Source organism: Caloenas nicobarica, chromosome 19, assembly GCF_036013445.1.
Source record: "Caloenas nicobarica isolate bCalNic1 chromosome 19, bCalNic1.hap1, whole genome shotgun sequence".
In the NCBI taxonomy this organism is placed as follows: domain Eukaryota; kingdom Metazoa; phylum Chordata; class Aves; order Columbiformes; family Columbidae; genus Caloenas; species Caloenas nicobarica.
In genome coordinates this window covers 10,933,816-10,955,333 of record NC_088263.1, presented here as the reverse complement: position 1 = coordinate 10,955,333, position 21,518 = coordinate 10,933,816, and the positions used below count along the sequence as shown (strand labels likewise).

General features: G+C 60.5%; 1 protein-coding gene across 1 annotated transcript; it reads left to right on the top strand.

The window, feature by feature from the left end:
* Positions 1–3,478: 3,478 nt before the first annotated feature.
* NR5A1 (nuclear receptor subfamily 5 group A member 1) lies at positions 3,479–19,046 on the top strand. Its single transcript, XM_065648582.1, has 6 exons — positions 3,479–3,580; positions 3,987–4,128; positions 7,048–7,688; positions 14,388–14,507; positions 14,994–15,141; positions 18,799–19,046. Exons 1-6 carry the CDS (start codon positions 3,479–3,481, stop codon positions 19,044–19,046), a joined length of 1,401 nt encoding a protein of 466 aa, XP_065504654.1.
* Positions 19,047–21,518: the final 2,472 nt, after the last annotated feature.

Genomic DNA, 21,518 nt, shown 5'->3' with positions numbered 1-21,518 from the left:
GGGGCCCGAGTGCTGGCCCTGACCCGGGGCTGTGCACCCGCTGCAGGAGCTGGGCCACGGCCTTGGCAAGGGCTCGTGCAAAGGAAAGTGCCCAAGGCCAGCGGGGATGTATTCACCCCTGAAAGCACCTTGCTGCAAAAATAGCAAGTGGCCGGTGTGAGGCTGGGGCTTCCCGGGGGAACAATGCTGGGCGGGAGGAAGCGGCCGTGGCCGCCCCGCAGCTCCATCCCCGCCTCGCGCGGTGCTGAGCCGCGAGGCGCTGCGTGCCGGCCCAGCAGGGACCTTGAACCTGCCACAGATTTATTTTCTCTGACATTGGCATCGTGTCGGAACATCTGGCATGCGGCTGATAATTGCTGGGGATCAGGGCGGAAGCTGCTCCGGGCCTGGCGCTTCTTCCAGAGCTCTGTTTTCATAAGTTTTTCTCCTCTTTTCAGCTGCAGAGTGAGGAAAAAACAAGCAGGGCTGTGCAGCTTGCTGCTCCTCTGCCCGCAGCACCGGTGGCTCCCAGAGCCCCCCTCAGCGTGGGTGCACCACAGAACCTGTCAGGGTCACACCGTGTTGGGGCCGCGTCAGTGCCGAGGGAGGAAGAACCTTCCACGACCCCAGACCCCAGGATGGTGGGTCTGGCCGTGCCCCCCGGATGCCAGCGGCCACCTGGCTGGGGCAGAGCCGTGACACAGCTGTGGCACAGCCATGGCACAGCCCTCACTGTGTGGCATGAGGGCTTGGGGCTGTCGTGGCTGTGGGACAGGGCACAGGGTGAGCCCTGTGCACAAACACAGGGGAGGCGCCGCGGCGATGGATGGCCAGAGTGCAGGGCCAGCGGCACGAGCAAGTCCCTGTTCTGGCAGACAGGAGGTGTCACTTGTGGCCTCTCACCCCAGCGCGTGGCCTCGCTGCCCTCGTGTTGTCGCAGGGTGATTGGAAATCCAAGCCCTGCAGCCGGCGTGGCGCCCGCTGGTCAGGGCCGTACGCGGCAATGGGGTGTGGGAGAACCTGCACAGCAAACACACCTCCCCTGCCAGGGCCTTGGCTGCCCCGCCATGTCCTCGACCCAGGGGGACCCCCAGTGTCATCTCGGCACACGTGGGGCTGCTGGCTGTGGGTGCTGGTGGCCACAGGCACCGAGCCCCGTGCAGGGAGGAGCCCCCTTCCACCCTCCCCTGCGGAGGAGACCCCTCGGCTGCAGGTCTCGGCGCTGGGTGGGTGCTGTGGGCTCATGCTCCTCCTGGATGTGTCCTGCCCCGTGCCCATGGCCCTCTCCCTCCTGCCGGGGCAGTAAATCAGCGTGGCCGTGGGCGCTGGCGCGCTCACGCCGCCCACCCGTGCCCCCCGCCTCCCCGCGGGGTCTCTCTCCCCTGGCACGTTATCTGCGGTGGGGGTCCCACTTATCTCTGCTGTCACTTTCTAATGCTAGTTTATGGGCAGTGCTTTGTAGCTTAATTATGATGTTTTTCAGCGCGGTCACGTGCCCACAGAAGCCAATAAGGCACCGAAGTGGGTCCATCCCGGCTGAGCCTGGCCCCCATGGGGAGGAGATTGGCCGGTGTCCTGCCCAGGACGGTGTGTGCGCAGCCAGAGCCCCGACACCTTCCCGGCGGACACGGGTCCCATAAATCCCCCAGCCTGGGACGGACAGGGCAGCAGTGCCCAGCACCCCGCGGAGGCTTCTCGAGTCGCAGCTCCCAGCCGGCGGTGCGAGGGAGGCTCTTCTGCCTGGCTGGCCCCACACACGGTGAGTAGCTGGCTGTGGGGAGAACCGTGGTTGCCCCACCCTGCCTGTCTCCCACCCGCTGCCGCCATTCCCCGGCACGGTGGCAACCGGGGCCAGAGCTGGGGACACGGCAGGGCTTGGCAAGGAAGCGGGAGCCGTGCGTGGGCCTCTGCTTCCCGTCTCGTCCCCATCAGCAGGCGTGGGGATGGCGGCTCTGCTCATCGCGGGCAGCAGAGTGAGGCCTCGCAGTAGCCTTGGCCCCTCGGCCACACTGCTGCCCAGAAATGCAGATCTGGCTGCCGAGGGGCTCTGGGAGCCCAACCGGGTGGTGGATTGATGTCCCTGGTCACCCCAGCACTGTGTGTTACCCATGGAAGGACAGGCAGCCCCCACACCATGGAGCAGGCGTGTGGGTGGCCTGGACCCCTCAGTGTTGAGGACTGGCTGAGCCCATGTCCCTTCCCCATCCCGCATTGGTGAGCACCACAGCACTCAGCTCCAAGTTGCTTTTGTTCCTCACAGTGTTTGCTCGGCTCTTCTCCCGACCCGCAGCCCCTCCTGGGCTCCTCTTCCCGGATGGCAGGTCCTGCTCTGCAGCTGCCTGGCAGCTCCCTCAGGAGCTTGCAGCGAGTGTGGGGGCTGTGTCCGAGGGGCTCCGCGGGCGGTGGGAGTGCTCCTTCCCAGCCAAACAGCGCTGACCCGCACCGGGGCTGCTCTGCTGCTATTCTTAGCCTGGGCTCCGTTCCTGGTGGCTCTGGAGCGATGCCCTGCTGAGCCCGTTTCCTGTTTGCCGTTCTCCCTGCCAGTGCCGCTTCCTACCCACCGCACCCGTGGGCGCAGCGGGTGTGTGGGGCAAGCCAGGGGATGAGCTGCGTGTGATGAGCCTTGCGGAACAAGCCGTGTGCGATCAGCTGTGCGGGATGAGACGTGTGGAATGAGCTGTGTGGGGCCAGCGGCCACTGCCCGCGCTGGGACAGGCTCTGTCTGCACCAGCTACAAAGGGGCTCCTGATAAGAGCGGGCGGCCCAGCTGCTGGGACGAGTTCAGCTCCAGTGACTGAGTTGTGAGCCGGAGCCTCGAGCTCCCCATGGCTGAGGGCCTGGGCCACGGCACATGGCAAGCCGGCCTGGAAGTGTCCTGATGAACAGGACGTGCCAGGAGCATGGATGCTCCTGTGCCAGGCTGCTGGCGTCATGGAACATTTCGTTAAGAATCCCTGAACGTGAAGCAATGCATTAAATACTGGCGGTGAACAACCTCTGTCTGACAGGCAGACCAGGACATGGTTGGCACAGGGTGACCGGCAATAGGTCCAAACCGTCGCCTCGCTAGCAGTGGTCCCAAAGGAGGTGTCGGGAGGTGCCACACACCCCAGCGCTCCTCACGCAGGTTTCCCGGGGCTCCGTGAGCACCTCCCCGCAGGCAGCTGGCTGGCAGCGGGACGGAGCGCGGCCCCGTCCCCGTGTCCTCGTGTCCCCGGGCTGGCTGGTCCCTCCGCCCCCACCCCGTCCCCGGCGCCGTGAGCCGCCCGCTCTCCCCAGAGGAGGTTCCCAGCCCCCGGGGGGCTGGCCGCCCGCCCGCACCAACATGGAGATGCTCTTCCAGGCGCTATAAAGGGCTCCGGCACCTGCCGCTCGGTCTCTTCCGCGCCGCGCTCCCGCTCCGCACCCAGCGCAGGGGCTCGGGGCCGCTGTCCCCGTCCCCCGCCCGCCCCGTCCCGCTGACCCGCTGGCTTGTCCCGCAGCAGGGCCGCTGGAGGGGATGGACTATTCCTATGATGAGGACCTGGACGAGCTCTGTCCGGTCTGCGGGGACAAGGTCTCCGGGTACCACTACGGGCTGCTCACCTGCGAGAGCTGCAAGGTAGGAGCCGGCCGGGGCGTGCGGGGCCGGGGCTGTGCGGGGACCGGAAAACGCGGCTGGGGCTGTGCGGGGACCGGCGCTGTGCACGGAGCGGGGCTGTGCGGGAGCTATAGCTGGGACTGTGCGGAAAGCGAGGCTGTGCGGGGAGCTGGGCTGTGCGGGGAGCGGGAGCCGGGGCTGTGCGGAGAGCGGGGAGGGGGCCGTGCAGGGGCCGGGGCCGGGGGGCCATCCCCGGACCGCTTCTCGCCCGTTTTCGTTAGCGGCGGATTCGCTCTCGGCGGCGGGACGGGAACGCGGCAGCGACGGGCGCCCCGAGCGCGGCGGGGGGCGGTGGGACGGGTGCCGGTGCCGGGATGCCGGTGCCGGGATGCCGGTGCCGGTGCCCGACGCATCGCCGCCGCCGCAGGGCTTCTTCAAGCGGACGGTGCAGAACAACAAGCACTACACCTGCACCGAGAGCCAGAACTGCAAGATCGACAAGACCCAGCGCAAGCGCTGCCCCTACTGCCGCTTCCAGAAGTGCCTCACGGTGGGGATGCGCCTGGAAGGTAGGGCAGGGCACGGCCGGGCTGCGCGCCCGCGGACGGGGCCGGGGGCGGCGGACGGGACTGCGCGGGCTGCGCGGTTCCCCCGGTGGCGATCGCGCCGTCCCCGCCGCTGCCGCCCGCCCCCGCCGCGTCTCCGGGCCGGTAATTCCCCGCGGCCGCTTCGATTCCGTTTTTCTATCCCAAGTTAAAAAAAAATTCGTTTTTTCGCGTCGCCTTCTGCTTTTTCTTTTTTTGTTTTTGTTTTGTTTTCCCGCGGGTTTTTGCCTGCTGCGGTTTCAACTTTCCAGGATTTTCTTTACTGGCAGAATGGTTGGGAAATAGTGTAGAAATTATTGTTTTCCTTACGCACATAATTTCAGAAGCCGAGACTTAAGGAAAACGTTAAAAATAATGGGGCTCACAATAAAACTGCTGCAGACCTACCACGAATTATATTTTTTTCTGTTGGTGACATTTAGTATAACAGATTTCTTGGCTGCCTGACTCTCAGGGAGTGCAATTACAGCCCCCACGGCCGCCACCTCACTCATGTCAGACAAGTCGATCCCAATTGAGATATCAGAGTTGGACCCCAACATGCCCAAGTTGTGTGTTATGGTTTCTGCAACACTTAGCACAGGCCACCAAAACACATTCGGGGCGACAGATTGCTGGCAAGTGGCTGCAAAGCAAAAGCAGATGCGGAAAGGAGCTCCCCTCTGCCACAGTCAGCTGCCCCTGCACCTCTTCTCCCCTGAAATCGTTTACATTTTGCAGTGGATGAAAGCGGCCAGATGTATTGGTGAGGCTGAGCCCCCTCACCTGGCTGGGCTCACTGTGCTCAGGGCAGAGTGCAGGTTAATCAGAAAGTACTGTGTGTACCTGCACAGCGGGGTGAGAGCCTGCGAGCAGAGGAGCGGGAATGAGACACAACAACGAGCCGCAAATCAGCCCCTGCAAATTCCCGGCGTGGGCTGGCTTCCAGCCCCATCTCCAAACTGTTCCCAGTTTCGCTGTCTTCCCTGGACTGGAGTTACTGGTGCCCTGGATCAATCCATGTGTGCTCTGGCAGTTTTGACTGGTGCTGCAGGAGAGCTGGGGCACTGGGCAGCGGCTGGGGGCTCTGGGGGCAGGCAGGCAGGGACAGTGCTTGGGGTGGCTCCCGGGGTGACAGGCACAGTCTCAGTTTGTTTGTTTTCAGCAGTTTTTGCTCACTGTGGAACTCGTTTTGTCCCATAGCCCCTAAGGGCAGTGACTGTGAATTTTTGTTTATTTTCCTGCTGTTAGCTCCTCAGCAGAGACCTGCTCTTCTGTGGTAAAAAACAGAGCCCACCTTTCCTGGTTCCTCTTATTCTTGGGTAGGGAATCTGAAGTTGAGCCTCCAGCTCTGCAGGACAAAAGCAAGCCTGAGATAATTGATTTTGGGGACAGTGTTGACACAGGCTCCCCCTTGAAGTGCCTGAAGAGATGCTGCAGTGAAGCCTGGCCGGGGAGAGCAGCACTGCCCCGCCCGGCCTTGAGCAGCGATGCAAACACGTTACTTTGAGTGGGTGGGAGATGGGTTCCCCGTGTGCTCTGGCTTTGCCAGGGTGTGCCAGACCCACTGGTGCCAGCTCGGGTTGCATGAGGGGGTCTGTGCCAGGGGGTCCCGGCAGGGGTTTGCACACACGCTGCCTGCAGCTGTCTCCCTGTATCCCCGTTAGGAACTGCCCCGGGGCAGCTGTCTGCTGCCCAGAGGTGTGCGGGCAGGCTTGCCGAAAGGGGGGCCGCGGCACCCCCGCCTCAGAGGATGTCTCTGGCTGCCCTGCTCCCAGCGAGATGCTGTTTTCATGAATAAAGAATGAGGGAGGAAGCACAGGGCGGCTCCCCTGGGAGCACATTCCTGCTCGCCCTGGAAATGCTGCTGCTCCCGGCCAACGCTCCCGCGTTTCCAGCCTGCCTGGGGAGAGTTTGGGAGGTGTCCTGGCCCTCGAAGGGCTGGCTGTGCTTCCAGCGGCCGCAGGATGAGGAGGCGAAAGGGAGGCAGAGGTAACAGCTGAGACACAAAAGCAAGACTTGCCTGCTCTCAGCGGGAACACAAACTAGCAGAGGGTTTTTTCCCTTTGATGCAAAGTGTGCGGGCTGTGCTCGCTGGCGTGCGCTCCTCCATCCCTCTGCACCGCCGTCCAGCTCCCAGCCTGCTGAAGTTCCTCCAAGGGAGCGCAGCAGGGCAGTGCAGAGGGACGAGCTCCTGCTGCAGAGAAGCACCTGCTCTCTCATGCTCTGACACATTCTTGGGTTTCTTTGGGGACTCGGAGGGAACATCTGCTTTGCTACAGCCGTGAGATTGCGATGGGGCCATCAGAATGACTCCACCAGCAGGACGCTCCAGCAGAGCCCCTCGGCTGTGGCTGATACCCAGCGGGGACAGGCAGGCTCCTGCCCAAAAGCTGGCGCAGCCCTGCCGTGGGGTGCAGTGTGCCCGGCTGGACCAGAGAGATGCTGGTGCAGCCTGGCTGCGGGTGAACCAGGGCCCCTGGGGTTGGTTCACGGTCAGGTGTTAAAAAAATGAAAGCTGATGTCAAGCCCTGCCATCTGCCCAGGCTTCACGGGCTGTCCCCCAACCAGTGAGGGATGCAAGCTGCTTTATCCCCCAGCCCATTTTGGAGTTAAAGCCAAATGTCTCTTCTTTTCCTGCAATGCCTGGAGGCTCTGAGGTTTACACCAGCAAATCAAGAGCCAGGGAGAGGTACCTGAACCTGCCGTGCCATGTCCCTCGTGTGCACAACCGGGTTAGGATGGGCACAGTCCTGCCAGTGGCTTTCTGGGAAGGTCTCCCCCGTGCCCCCCAGCCCCATTTGGCCACCAGATTCTCCCTTGTCTTTTTCTCTGTGTCACGTGGAAGCACTGGTCTCCCTCCATGCAGGTTTACTGCAGCCTCTGCCCTCTCTCTGCCCTCAGCCGTGCGTGCCGACAGGATGCGTGGAGGGAGGAACAAGTTTGGACCCATGTACAAGCGGGACCGTGCCTTAAAACAGCAGAAGAAAGCTCTGATCCGTGCCAATGGCTTCAAGCTGGAGACCGTGCCTCAGATCATGTCCCCAGTGCAGAACGACTACAGCCTGTCCTCCGCCATCCACAGCATCCACGCCATGTCCAAGACCTTGCCACCCAACCCTGCCACCCTGCCACCCGTTGACTATGAGCGCAGCCCCTACGGGACGCCCTCCCTGGGAATGACTGTGCCCAGCCACATGCCGCTCACCAGCTACCACTACCCCTCCTTCCCCAACCGCACCATCAAGTCTGAATACCCAGACCACTACACAAACGCTCACGAGTCTGCACCAGCCTACGTGTATCCAGAGACCTACCCCAGCAGCTCCCCCCCCGACATCCCCGACGTCATCCTGAAGCTGCTGCAGCTGGAGCCCAACGAGGCACAGGTGAAGGCGCGGATCCTGGGCTGCCTGCAGCAAGAGCAAGGCAAAGGCCGGCACGAGAAGCTCAGCACCTTCGGCCTCATGTGCAAGATGGCTGACCAAACCCTCTTCTCCATCGTGGAGTGGGCACGGAGCTGCATCTTCTTCAAGGAGCTGGAGGTAGGAGAGAGGGCAGGGAGGAGGGATGCTGTACTGTGCAGGTGGTGTGAGGCAGGTAGGATTGGGGCTGAAATGCCATGAGGACGGGATGCTGTAACAGGCAGGACTGGGGCTGAAATGCTGTGAGGAAGGGGAAATGCCCATGGGCACGAGCCTGGGGCTACCCATGCTGCAGACCTGCTGGTGTGTCCCCATCCCATTCCTGGCTCCCCGTGTGTAAGAGCTGGAGGCGCCAGGACCTGACTGTAGCGCTGGAGCGATTCCCGCTGTTGCTGTGGGGCTAATGATTTCAGATTCATCACGGTGGGGGCAGGTGTGGAGGCAATCGCCAGCAGAGTGACTGTGGTGTCAAGCTCAAGATATAATTGAAAAATGTAACGTTGAGGAATTATAGTTGAGACAATTCTCTCTTCTGCCTTTAGGAGGAAAATCGATGCTGTCAGGTGGGTGCCTATTAGCAGCAGGCAGCCGGGGCAGGAGACACCACCAGGTCTCCTCCAGACACACTTCTGCTGCCAGGAGCACATGGGCATGCCTGGCTGGGGGATGTGGTGCCGACCCCCATTCTGCCAGGCCATGCCATCTAGTAAATCCCCCCCAAATACTTACTAGGGCCAAGGGATGGATTAGCAGAGGCAGGGTAGCCTCTGCCATCCTGCCAACCTTGCCAGACTTTCAGTTGTTTTACATTTCTGTCCTGGGCTGACCTAAGATCCCAAACTGGTGCAAAAATGGGACAGAAAATTTTGCAACGTGGCCAAAACCCAAAGAGCCATGTCCCAGGGTGGCTGGGAGACTCAGGTGCCTTCCTGTGCTCCGTGTGTGAGGCTGTGCTACCTGACTCTGGCCAAAATCCCCTTCCTCCCGCATGCCGTGGGGACCATGTCCCCAACAGGGCCAGACTTGTCCCATGCCCACCCGCAGGGTGCCATGGGGCCCCGTGTGGCAGAGCCTCGCAGCTCAAAATAGCCCCCGGCTGCCAGAACAGTGTCAGGAAACGGCATTGTGGGGGTGGGTCAGGCTCGTTTCAATCATATCAGTGTCCAGCCTGGATTTTGGGAACAGGGTGGTTGTTGTTTCGCAGGAGATATTGTAAACAGTGTAAATTCAGCTGCCGGCTGCATTGCCATGTAGCCTTGTAACTCCATTGTCAGCCTGATTGTGCCACCAAAATAGGCTGTTTCCGTGTGAATCCGTGTCGGCGGGTGCGTCTCCTCCCGTGGGGCTCTGGGGGGATGGCAGTGCCAGTGGCTTCACCTGGGCACAGGCAATGGCATCCTGCTGGCAGAGGGGCATGTCCCCTGATGTGCCCAGGACACGGGACGTGGTGCCCCAGGGACAGGAGCTCAGCTGGGTCTGTCACTGACATCTCGGGGCTGCCTGCCACCCCCCCGGCATGGCACGTCCTCTTTGGTGTGAGGTGGTGGCTTCCCTTGGGCACACGGAGAGAAGGTGTGGGGCAGCGGGAGCAGATCTGCCGCTCCTGAAACACCATTCCTGCTCCTGCCCGGCAGAGAAAAGCAAAGAGCTGCTGGGGCGGTAAATGAACTCCTGCTAGCGCAGAGTTTGTGGCTTTGCCCTAAAGCCCGCTAGCACAGAGCGAGGTCACGATCCCAGAGCTCGATGGCCCTGCTGCAGGCAGTCCCGTGGGGGTGCAGGCTGATACCCCATGCACGGCATCCCCTGCCTGACCGCTCCCCAGCACGCCCGTGCTCCTGCCTCAGGGCTGTTCTGCAGCCAGCTGGCGTCTCCCCAGCCTCGCAGGGAGCCTGGGGAGGAGGGGGAAACCCTGGGGACATGGGGACCTGCTGGCTCATGCCGGACCAGGACGAGCCTCTGCTCCCTGCCCAGGGAGAGCAGGAGCAGATCCCCCCAAGAGCTGGGAGGTCATTGCCGTTCCTGTTCCCATTCCCACCCTCATGCCCATTCCCGTTCTTACATCAGCAGCCCAGCGAGGGGCAGGGGCAGGACGGGTGCTTTGCCATCTCCTCCCGGCGGGGTGGGGGGTGCTGTGGAGGGCCCCCCCGGCTCCACTGCTGCGCCCGCGGAAGGAGGGGGGAGATGGGCTAATGGCCTCTTGACATCGGCTCACACGCCACGTCTGCCCGCAGGCGCGGGGCAGTCAGATTGAAAACAGATTTAACTTCCCAGATATATCGTTTCATTTAAGGGCCAGTAATTCTGTCAGTCTGCCACTGACAAACGAGGGTCCCCATGCCAATCTGCTGGGGAGACTGATGTCGCAGCGTTCATCTCGTGTCACCAGGCAGAGAATTACGGACTGCGCTGGCCTTCGGAGGCAAGACTAATAATGCCGCGCGGCAGAGGGGGATTTGGGGGCCTGCTTGTTTATCGAGGGCTGGCCAGGCAGCCGCGGTGCGAGGCTGCGCGGGCGGAGGTGGAAGAGGTCAGCGCTGACGCCCATAAATACGAACTTTAACTGAGTCTAGATGAGATGTGTCAGGACTGAGGGAAGATTTGCAGCATCTCTTCGGGAAGAAAAATATGGGCTGGGGTTGAAATATATTTTGTTGGGTCATGAGTCTCAGGCAACTTTGTCCTTTCAGATGTAATTTTTTAATATATATATGGAGAGAGACGGACAGAGAGATGTGCATACATATGCACACTTGCATGCTCATATTGTGCCTGATTTGGTTAGGTTTATGTAGACATATCTTGCAGTGCCTGGTATATATAGGTGTTACTGCTGTACGTACATCTAAATATCGTGCACACAGGGGTGCAGTGAACTCTAGATTGGGACGAGCAGCCAGGAATTTTAAACAAATTGCCGCGGTTTCAGGCTGAAGGCCAGACTGGGCTGGGTGTGCGGTGGGTCCCTCTTGCCGGTGGAGGGGCACAGCGTGGCCACGGGGTGATGGGCTCACACCGATCCCCTCCTCAGCCCTCCTTGCCGTGGGGACGGGGCGAACCCTCCCAGCCGTGGGCAAGTGCCGGTGGGGGGCTGGCAGAGGGCAGCACCGTTCCCACAGACGGACAAACTCCCGCTGGGCTGCTCTCCCTGCCATCTTGTTAGAGATCTCGCAGCCACGATGAAGCCGATTTGTAGCCGGTTGCTTCTCTGCCTTTCGCATGTGTGGGTCATCTTGACCCCATCTCCTGGCCAACAGCCAGAGCGTTTTTGGCAGATTGAAAATCTCCTTCTGCTTGCGGATGCTGCAGCAATGTTTAGCATCCCATGCACTGGGGGAAATGTGACAGCTTTCCCTGCCGGCTCACGTCCCGCTGGCACAGCCCTGCCCGCGCTCTGGGCATGGGCTCAGAGCCACGATGCTCATGCAGCCTTGCAGCCTGTGAGCCCCAGCAAAAAGCAGCAGCCAGGGACACAGCAACGTGCTCTGCCATCAGGGAGAGGAGATCCTGGCTGTGCCCCACTGGTCGTGATGGTTTGTTGCTTCAGGATGCCCATCGCAGTGGTATCTGGGCAGGGGGATGGGCGCTTGCATTGACCATTAACACCTCAGACTTGTGTGGGGTTTTGATTGTGGGTGGCTGGTGGATGCTAATCTGCTTTCTCACTTCTTGGTAGCCAAGGTGACAGGTCCTGCTCGCACCCAGTAATTGCTCAGGCTGCAGCTCAGCGTGCTGGTGTGAGCCCTGTGCGGGAGCTGCTGGGGCAAATCCTGCACCAGTGAGCTGGGAGGAGGCCGGAGAGCATCTCTGGGGTGAGATCTGCACCATTCCCGTGGAGTGCTGAGGTGTTGGGGTGGCCTGGGCACATTTTGGGGGGCCCCAACACTTCGAAGACCTTCCTCCCCTTGCACCTGTGAACCCACAAAGAGGGCTGCAGGAGGTTTAGAACTCCATCCTCATGCGGGTCCTGCAGCCCTGCACCCAAGCAGCACTGCCTGTGCTCTGCACGCCTGGCCTGCCCCTGTCCCTTGGTCCCAGCCCCTTTGCTGCAGGGAAATGCATTTTTCTGTGGGGCGCAGCCCTTTAGCAGCAAAGGCACTTTTGGTGGCTGGGCGGCAGGGGAGAGCTCTCCCCCACACAGGGAGCATTTTGCTGCTGTGTTTTGTGAATGGGTTAAATGTTTGCTTTAAAAAAATTGCCTCTTAAAGACAGCTTGCATCAGACTCCTGATAAAGCCCTCCATTGAAAAGCCTTGACATTAAAAGAGGAAGATCCTTTGCTTAACTTTTAAAGGCAAGAGTGCGTGCGTGCCGTCTGGCCGGGAGGGCTGATGGACTCTGAGTGGTGTCCATTAACCACCCGCTCCTCCCAGGCGGCCAGGCTGGCGCTGGGCACAGGGAGGGGTCTCCAGGCAGGACCGCTCGCGGCGGAGCCACGCCGCCGGAGCAGGGCTGTGAGGGATGCCCGCCGCCGCCCAGCCCGGGGCACGGGGACACCAGCTTGGTTCTGGGCTGCAGGCAGGGCTGGGGTCCCTGGAGATGTCCCTGAGCCCTGGCTGGCCCCCAGAGCCCCCAGCCCACCCCATCACACTCCCAACTGTGTCCCCTTACACCATGGCATGTTGAAATGCTTCTTTACGGAAAAGCTGAATTTTTTAAAACCATTTTCAGTGCGAAAGCTTCAGTCTTCCCCTTCCGGAGCTCATTGCACTCAGGAATGAGGCACAGGAAGGAGCTTCCAAAACAAGGCCAGGGCTCAGCCGCAGTGGAGGAGCTTGGGGCAGACGTAATCACAGATGTAGAAAATCTCCATTTTGTTTTGATACAGAACAAGCTTTTCCCCACTTCTTTGTTCAGCAGCTGAATGGGAACCTCCTGGTCTGTGCTGCTGGGCTGTGCACCGCGGTTCCCTCCCTTCTCTGGGCGATGTGGCGGCGAGCCCGGCCTCGCAGCCCCACCGCACACCGCCGCAGGCAGGTTTGGTGCCATCAGGCAGGAGCGGGCTCTGCCGCCCCGGCCGCCGTCGCTGCCCCTGCGCCACATCTCCCTCCCCACGCTGCTGCGCCTCCAGGACTGCCCACCCACCGCACTTGAGAAACAAATCCCGGCGGCTTGTGGGGAGTGCCAGGCTCCAAGACCATAAAGCTCTTTCTCATCTGACTTCTATTCCTTTTGCAATCTCCCAGCGCTGGTTTATTGCAGACTCTTCAGCAAAACGAGGGTATTATCCAGTCCTATGATACTGCATCTGTCTTCCTTCCATCAAAGGCAGCGAGCACAATGGCACTGCAGAGCTCTTCTGCTGGCAGCGGATCTGCTCTGCAGGGAGGTGCTGCTGAGAACCGCGGCCCTTGCCCCGCGCCAGCCGCGCAGGGGACGGGGGCTCCAGGCAGGGTGGGGTTCAGCTCTTTGCAGGAAGGACTTGGGTCTCTCGGGCAGCCGTGAGAAGGGGTCGAAGCCGGTGACCCGTGGTGGCTGTCGGCAGGGCAGTGCGGGATGCACCGCCTGCGGTGCCTCCTGTCTGCTCCTGGGGTGGCAGCACCCCCAAGTCTGGGCTCGGGGGCCTGGCGTGGCTCTTGGTTTTGCCAAACTCATCCGTTGGCTCTGGCAGCTCATCCTGCCAGGGGCTGGCGCTGCCTGCAGCCCAGCCGCTTCCCGCGAGACCTTTGGAGGTCCTTGCAGTTTGTGTCCTGGGCTGAGCTTTTTACCAGGGGCATTTGCAGGCATTTCTTTGAAAGCACAGCTGTGGATGTTTATACCTGTGCCTGCACGAACACACTGGCACATGTGCAAAGGTGCACGTGATCACGTGTGTGTTGGTGCGTGGGCAGGGGCTGGTGGCAGCTGCAGGGCGCAGCGATGTCCCGGCGCCAGCGGCTCCCCCACAGCCCTGCTGCTCTGTGCCCCCCCGAACCCTGCCGTCCCGGGCAGGGAGGAGAGGGGGGATACTGTCCTCTTTCATTTCAAAGTATCCGGAGGAGCTGCCTGCAGACATAGGGCCTTTGTGCAGCAGCTGCACGTTCCCTCCCACCCCGGGATGCGGCCAGCAGTCATTTTGTTAAAGATTTGTGTGTGGTTTGGGGACGTTGTGCCCGATGGGGGAAAACTCATGCTGATAAGTGCCAGCAAGTGCCACCGAAACATGGCGAGCTGCTTCCAAGTTGGCTCTGCACAGCTGCCCAGGGTCCTCCTTGCTGGGGTGTAGCTCCAGCTCCCCCTGCCCACCTGAGGGGACTGGAGGAGAAGCAGGTGATGACCCCACACTCCCCATGTGCTCCTGCGATGGGCTGCAAGCAGACCTGGGGTGGGCAAGTCTCCATAGATCAGGTCACCTGGGGTCTTAAAGGGAGGCAGAGGTTTGTCACATCTCCAACACATCGTGTTGGTGCCGTATCCGTGCCAAGGCATTGCTCATCCACACTCTGCCCCATGTAACAGCAGTGGTGGCAGGACTTGCTGCTCTACTTCTGAGTGCGTGAGCAGTGAACATAAGTTATTTTTTGACACTGATGGTGGACTGCTAGAAACCCTCTTTCTGTTGCGCTCAGGGTGAGACACAGCTTGGGTGGGTCCTGCCCAGGTCCAGTGCGAATGTGTCAATGTGCTGCAGTGGCTGATGTGTGAGTTTGAGCTGTCGCTGCCCCCGGGGCTGGAGTGTGGATCTGGCCCTTGAGCCCAGAGCTGGGGGCTGGAGGGACGGTGTGGGGATGGGGACAGCCCAGCCCTGTCCTGCCAGCTGGAAACAAGAGGGAGCAGACGCAGCCTGGGCAGCCCCGGCCGTGCCCCACGTGCGGGGGATCAGCGGCGGTTCTGCCTGTTTCAGGTGGGCGACCAGATGAAGCTGCTGCAGAACTGCTGGAGCGAGCTGCTGGTGTTCGACCATGTCTACCGGCAGCTGCAGCACAGCAAGGAGCACAGCGTGCTGCTCGTCACCGGCCAGGAGGTGAGCGCTGGCCCTCGCACACTGCGGCGGTGGCTGCAGAGGGGCATGGGGGTGACTTTTGTCTTAATTCTGACCAAGCGTGGCCAGCCCAGTGCTGGGGGCTGGGTTGTTTTTGCTGCGCTTCAAGACTGCTTGTGCAAATGACTCCATCCTAACCCACTGTCCAGCTTCTGCTTCTGGCAAAAACTGTTTCTTGTGGAAAGACCAACAGCCACAACTGCCTTTGCAGAGCTGGGTGTGAGAAGGGGCCCCTTCCCTCCCCAGGGATGATTTTTAGAGATGTGGGTGCCCACGATGCCAGCGCTCTGCAAAGGGCTCCCCTGCTGTAAGTGGGGCTGGATAAAAGGGGTTCCCATTTCACCCATCAGCCCCTGCTTCTCAGTGGGTGCAGTGGCTGGTGCGCGGCTCCTGCTCTGCGTGGAGTCTCCTGCGGTGGGTCTGGGGGAGCCGGGGCGACTGTGGCTGATGCTGTCCCTTTCCCCACAGGTGGACCTGTCGACCATCGCGGCCCAGGCCGGCTCCATCCTGAACTCACTGGTGCTGCGGGCGCAGGAGCTCGTCCTGCACTTGCACTCGCTCCAGGTGGACCAGCAGGAATTCGTCTGCCTCAAGTTCCTCATCCTCTTCAGCCTCGGTGAGTGCTGCTGTGGGGGCCACTGGGACGAGGGATGGCCGCATTTGGGGGTCACAGATGTGCTGCCACGGGGTCTCGGGGGGCAGGCGCGCAGCTGGAGGGAGCAGGCGCAGCCCAGGCTGTACCGGCTGCTGCACTGACGGGTGACCAAGAGGCTTTCAATGAGGAGCCAGGAGTGAGGGCTGGACCTGCTGGTTCCCACACTTCGCTGGGGGCTCTGAAACGTCTCCTGCTGTGGGGCCAGGCTCTGCCCCCGGCCGTGGGGGATGTTGCCAACCTGTTGGGTGAGCGGTGCCTGTTTTGGTCACTTGCCCGTCGCACTAGGCAGGGAAACAACCGGTTGATACAGCTGCAGCAAAACAGGCGTGTTGACAGAGGCAGCGTCGGGGACGGCCGTATCTCCTGGGATTTGCGTCAGCGGGCCTGTGCACGGCGGGCAGGGGCTGCCTGTGGCTCTGATTAGGCTCAGCCTGGGGCCTGCGGTTGGGCCAAGGCGGCGGGTTCACACGGTGCCGGCTCACCCAGACAAAATACACGGGAGCTGCAAGTGCTGCTGCCAGAGCCCACAATGGCCCCAGGACTGCGCAGTGGCTCTACCCCGATCCTGCCCCGATCCTGCCCCCGATCCTGCCCTACTCCTGCCCTGGCCACGCCGCTGCCCCTGCGGGCAGCATCTCCCCCTGCACCATGGCCAGGGGTGCTCCTCTTTCCCCACAGGCATTGCCCCAAGGCAGAGATGCCTGTTAGAGTCCCACTGGAGTGACCTCAGCCCTCCGTGTTGCAGCGTGGCCTCAGACAGTGCTGAGCACCACAGGGACTACAGGGTGCCCGTCCACCTTCATTACCGGTGCTGACGCCTCCCCCTCAGCCCTGTCCCGGCAGGAGATCTCCCCTCCCGGTACGAGTGCAGTGCTGGGGTCTGTGAGGGGCTCAGCTGGCCGCCGTGCTCCCAGCTCGCACCTCTGCTGCCACGGCTGCTTCACTTCACACACCTCCATGGCCACTGCTAATTGCACACACCCGGACAGGGCAGGAATCGGCATTTCCCCAGGAAAACTTGTGCTTGGGTCACCAGGGTGCTGATGCTGAGCTGTGACACTGAGCCCAGCTCATGGCAGCACTGTCCCCCGCCCTATACCAATCCATTTCTGACACTATCCCTGTCCAAACGCCTCCATCTGTGCTTGCACTTCTGCACTTTTGCTCCTGCCAGTGGCTTTGTGCCCCATCACCATGTGCGGCAGGTGTTAGCAGCTCTCCTGCACCGTACGGACACCTCTCTGTGTTCTGGCAGCTTGTGCCTGATGGAGAGGTTGCAGCACTGTATGTCACTGTCCCTGAGGAGCCGCCTGCTCCAGGAGCAGCACCCACTGGGTTAACGGGTGAAGTGGGAGCACTGACATGCTGCAGGCAGTGGGAATCCACTTCCCCAGGGGCTGGGGTCAGGGCCGGTGCGGGCTGAAGGACCCACCAGTTTGACTCAGGTTTGCAGTGGTGGTGGCCTCGTCAACAGGTGAATCCAGCAGCGGCGGGTGCCCTGGGGGCCAGGCAGGGTGGGTGTCTCGGGGCGCGGGGGCCATGCTGCCGGCCCCTCCTGCACCTGCGGCTTCTCCTCCCGCAGCTTTGCTTGCCTCTGGAGCTGTTTTGAAATCCAGAGAAACTAGATACGACAGTTTGCTGCTCAAACAGTGATAAGGTGTGGCACAAACAGTGCCCAGGCTGTGCAATAAAGGAGCCGGTGGGGCTCATGCCCGAGCCAGGACCTTCCGCAGCACCGGGAGGGCTGGTACCCCGTGTGCTGCCCCGTGGCGCCCCATGGCACAGCGAGCAGGAGCAGCGTGGTCCCAGCACTGACGGCTGCTGTGCCAAGTGCGGCTGCGGTTCTGCTTCCCCAGAGCAGTGGCTTTCAGAGAGGACGTGGAATCAAATCGCTGTATCTTCCCATACATCATTTTGCCCCAAATCCAACTTTTTCTCTCCATATTGCAGAGCTCACTTGGAGTAATTTGCCCTTCGCAGGCTCAGCTGTAGAGGATGGGATTGTGTATTATGTGCAGGATGTAATTGCCTTTAACAAGAGAATTTCCACATTTACCACTCTGCCACAACACAATCAAAGCCAAGCCCCGCTCACAAGAGCTGCCATTTGAGTTCTAAATAGATTTCTCTCCTGAGCAGGTAAAGAGATTTAATTAAAATTAGGGCTTCTCAAAATAGCAATATTTATGAGGACGGCACAGGTTAGCTTTGTTCTACAGAAGGGCTTAATAGAGCCTTAATGGATTGACCTATCATTCGATTTCATGACTTACATTCATGAAGCAGCTACTCTCGGGGAGGGGAGGAAGAGAGGCTTTTATAGCCCACATTCCCTTAAGCGTTTGCAATTTATCAGCAGCTTCTCCCAAACAAAAGGAGCTGTGAATAGGAAGAACACTTGAGGGCATAGAAATAATCCCAGGCATATCTGTATGTGTGATGGGAGGCTTTGTCACAGGACAGTCTTTGCAACTGCTGCAGTGTCTCTAAATGAAGTGAGTCAATGTTATTTGGACAACATTCTTTATTCCTTGCAGGAATGAAAAGATTATTCAAATATTCAATTAAACAGTGAATAGGGTCTTTCAGAGAACCAGGTGAGTTCATCGAGTAGAACTAGCTATTGTTGAGCCAACTCAGGGGATAGATTTGACATTTATCAATATAACTTCTTTTTTTTAATGACACGCACAATAACCTTATGCAGATAAAGAGATTTCATAACAACCCGGGTAGAAGGGAGATGGCCACAATGGGAGCAAATGTGCCACCGGAGTGAAAAGGGAAGGGTGATCTGATAAAGTGCATCTTGGCACAACCTGCGGCGCTTCATGCTTGCGCCACGCAGTGCCCAGCCCGGCCGTGGGCATGGCCACTGGTTGCATCTCCCCGGGGGTTCCGCAGCACCCCGGGCTCTGCCGGAGCACAGCAGTGTCCTTGGGGCACAGACCCCACTCAGGCTGCCCCAAAAGCCTGGAGAAACCCCAGCCCAGCAGCCTGGGCCATGGTCCCTAGGGACAAACCCTGCCCTGGGGCTGTGCGCGCCCGGCTCTGCCATGTTGCCATCGGGGCTGCAGTGGCCTCTTGGTCGCCGGTCCTGCCTGTGCCCGGGTGCTGCTGCCTGCAGGCAGCAGAGCTGGCAGCGGGATTAGGGGAGAGCTGCTGCAGCCCTGGCGAGGTGCAGAGGATTAGGGTTTCCAGGCTGGTGAGCCTGGTTGCCACATTGGAAAGACGAGGTTTATTGGGGAATTAATTCAGCCGCTTCCTCGACCTTCAGGAATTAGAGAGGGCTGATGGTAGCGGCTCCATGTGTGTGGGTGCAGCCAGTAACATGTTTTGGCTTTGCAGCTTCCTGCGCGGTGAGGACAGGGGTGCACCTGCCCTACTGCTGCCAGGGGGTTTGGGCCTCTGTCTTTAGCACTGGGGGAGAGCTGCGGGGCAGGATGGGTATGGGAAGCTGTGGCTGGGCAGAGAAGGGGAGCAGAACCCCTCCTGCACTGCATTTTCATGCACAAGGGGCACTGACATGGGAGTGTGAGGGCACCCATTGCAGCATGGCACAGGTGGGGCAGACACATGGGTTTGGCACCATTTCACCATCCTCCTCCTCCCTTGCAGACGTGAAGTACCTGCAGAACCATGCGCTGGTTAAGGAAGCTCAGGAGACGGCCAACGCGGCGCTGCTGGAGTACACCGTCTGCCACTACCCCCACGCCACCGACAAGTTCCGGCAGCTGCTGCTGCGGCTTGCAGAGGTGCGGGCGCTGAGCATGCAGGCAGAGGAGTACCTGTACCACAAGCACCTGAGCGGGGAGGTGCCCTGCAACAACCTCCTCATCGAGATGCTGCACGCCAAGCGGACTTGAGCACGGCTGCCAGCAGTGTGGTGAGGCAGAACGTGTGCCCGGGGCTGGCGGGCCGGTGCCGCCTGTCCAACCCGCCTCTCTCAGTGATGCTATTTAACCTGTACTATTGGAAAAGTCCAGATGGTTTATTTTACTACATGGTAAGGACAATTGATGGCTGCGGGGCCGTGCGCTCAGCTGCTGGACTGGCCCATCAGCAGCGCTGCCCCTGCTCCTCTGCACACGCGGTGCCCAGCCTGTCGCCTGCCTGACCCGGCTCTGCAGCACGAAGGAAGGGCAAAGACTGTTGCAGCTTTTCTTCTGTTTATGCTCCTCTCCTGCTGCCCCTGCCAGCCGTTTCTCCACCGCTGCCATCACTCGCCCAACCCTGCCCAACGTCTCAGGGCTCCTCGTGCACAGGGCAGGGGAAAGGTGAGGTGAACTCCCCAGCTAGTGGTTTTGCAGCAGCTGGGGTGTCCCAGGCACTGTCACAGAGGCAGAAGACTGGGGTTGGGGATGGTGGCACCGCACACCTCTGCCAGGACCCCAAGGAGCACATGCTGGGTGCTGCCTGCTCTGCGTCCTGCTGCTGCCCAGCCAGGTGAGGGCAGGCAGGGACGGGCAGTGCTGAGCCCTCAGCTGAGGTTCGTTTGCTCAGTGCTTTCTGGTGCTGGAGGCAGCAGCCATGGCTTTGCAGCCTGTGGCAGCCGCAGTGCCCGCTGCCCAGGGGTGTCCGTGGTCACCCTGTCTCTGGGATGTCAAAGCTTTGCTGCGGAGGCTGTAAGAGTTGTGGTACTGGGAGCAGGGGACTGTCTTGGGACAATTTGGGCCATGGCCCTGCCAGCACAACGTCCCTGCAGCTGGAAAGCTTTGCGGGTCGTGGTGCCCAAGGGGCATCAGCACTGAGACCCGAGCTGGTATCTGAAGTGTGAGGACAGGGTGGCCCCGAGATGGTGTCCCCGGGCAGTGCAGGTCCTGCCTCGCTCCAGCCATCAGCTGTACCCAGGCAGGGCCCACAGAGCAGCACGGGACCAGGGATGAAGTCAGTCCCCTCCTGCCCACGCGTGCTGGTGGCAGAGCAGGAGGGAGGTGCAGGGTCCGGCCCGTGCAGCAGCAGCAGGTCCAGGCTGCAAAGAGCCCAGAGCTGCTTCCGTGCCAGCACGTGCCCGGGGGCTTGCGGGAGCTTTGCAGCCCCCTCCTGCATTTACCTGCCCAAGCGCATGAGTGGAACAATAAGAATTGCCCTGTGCTTCATGCCAGGTCGGGCTGAGCCCCTGGATCCCTGTTGTGCTCTGCGTGTCCCCAGGTGACAGCAAATGCTGTGCTGAAGCCACAAGCAAAGCGCTGGAGGTTCCTCTCCCATTGTGGCACAGGGGCTCACAGACACGACAGGGCAGCGCTGGGGGGGTGCAGTCCCCTGAGCTGGGACGTGCTGAACTGTCCCTGCTGCTTTCTCTCAGTCTCACACTCTCCTCTCCTCCTGCCCCACCGGGCAGCCCCGCACGGCCTTGCCGTGGCTGGGCTTGGGTCAGGGCTGTTCTCCACGGTGGGTGTTGGCTCCTCGTTCTGCGCAGAGCCGGTGCCTTGAGGAGCTGCAGACGCTGTGCCTGGAGCCGCGCGGTTTATGGAAGCTTGTTAGATGCAGAAGAGCATGTTTGTCTCTGCTTTTCAACGTTTGTGCATTTTCCTCCTGAAGTCTGTGGTTCAGTTTCACCTTCTTTTTGTGAACTTAAAGAACTGGAGAAAATGGTTTTGGAGGTAAAAGATATTTTATTTTCAGAAAATGAGAAGTGTCCTTAAGTGTCTCTCTCTGTGACTCTCACATCCTCTTCTCCCTTTCATCCTTCCCCTTCCCCACTCCCCACTCTGCATTCCCAGGCAGGAGGTTACCAACTTCCTTGTCAGGAGCAAACCACTGTAATAAATTTTGCAGTTCATTTAAAAAGGCAGACTTTGTCTTTTTTGACTATCTTTCTAACTCTCCTTGCCGGTGCCCCCGCCTCCTCCTGGCAGCAGAGCAGCGTGTGGCCCTGGCACACAGCGCTGCCCACCGTGTCTCTCCCAAGTGTCACCTGCCCTCGGCGGGACAGGGACACGGTGGCTGTGGAAGCCTGACGGCTGCTGTGGTGTGTTTCAAGGCTTTGGTGATTCAAGATCTGGTTCAAAGCGTTGCTGGGAATTGCCATAGCGACTCTGAGTGTGTTTTGCAAGTGAGCTCATGGATGACAATGTTTATGGGCAACTAGCTTAGACTCCGGATTTTTCACATAGCCCTTGGTGGTCACAGTGGCCAAGAGCCCCCGGTGTGCCAGGCACCGTGGCAGGGAGCAAACCACAGCAAAGCACAGAGCTCTGCCACAGGTTTGATGACCCGTCTGTACATATATTTCGGTGCTGGGAAGTGCCCCACGTCCTGGCTGTCCCCAGCCCCAGCGGCTGGAGATGCTGCTGGGCTGACTCCGGTACCCGGAGCGACGCTGCACTCCCATCTCG

What these genes read in the sequence shown, in the direction of transcription:
- NR5A1 (XM_065648582.1), top strand. Translation starts at nt 3,479, where the DNA reads ATGGACTATTCCTATGATGAGGACCTGGACGAGCTCTGTCCGGTCTGC. An exon ending in GGTGGGGATGCGCCTGGAAG is followed by an intron (nt 4,129 to 7,047) that starts GTAGGGCAGGGC and finishes CTCTGCCCTCAG; the next exon opens with CCGTGCGTGCCGACAGGATG. An exon ending in TGCTCGTCACCGGCCAGGAG is followed by an intron (nt 14,508 to 14,993) that starts GTGAGCGCTGGC and finishes CTTTCCCCACAG; the next exon opens with GTGGACCTGTCGACCATCGC.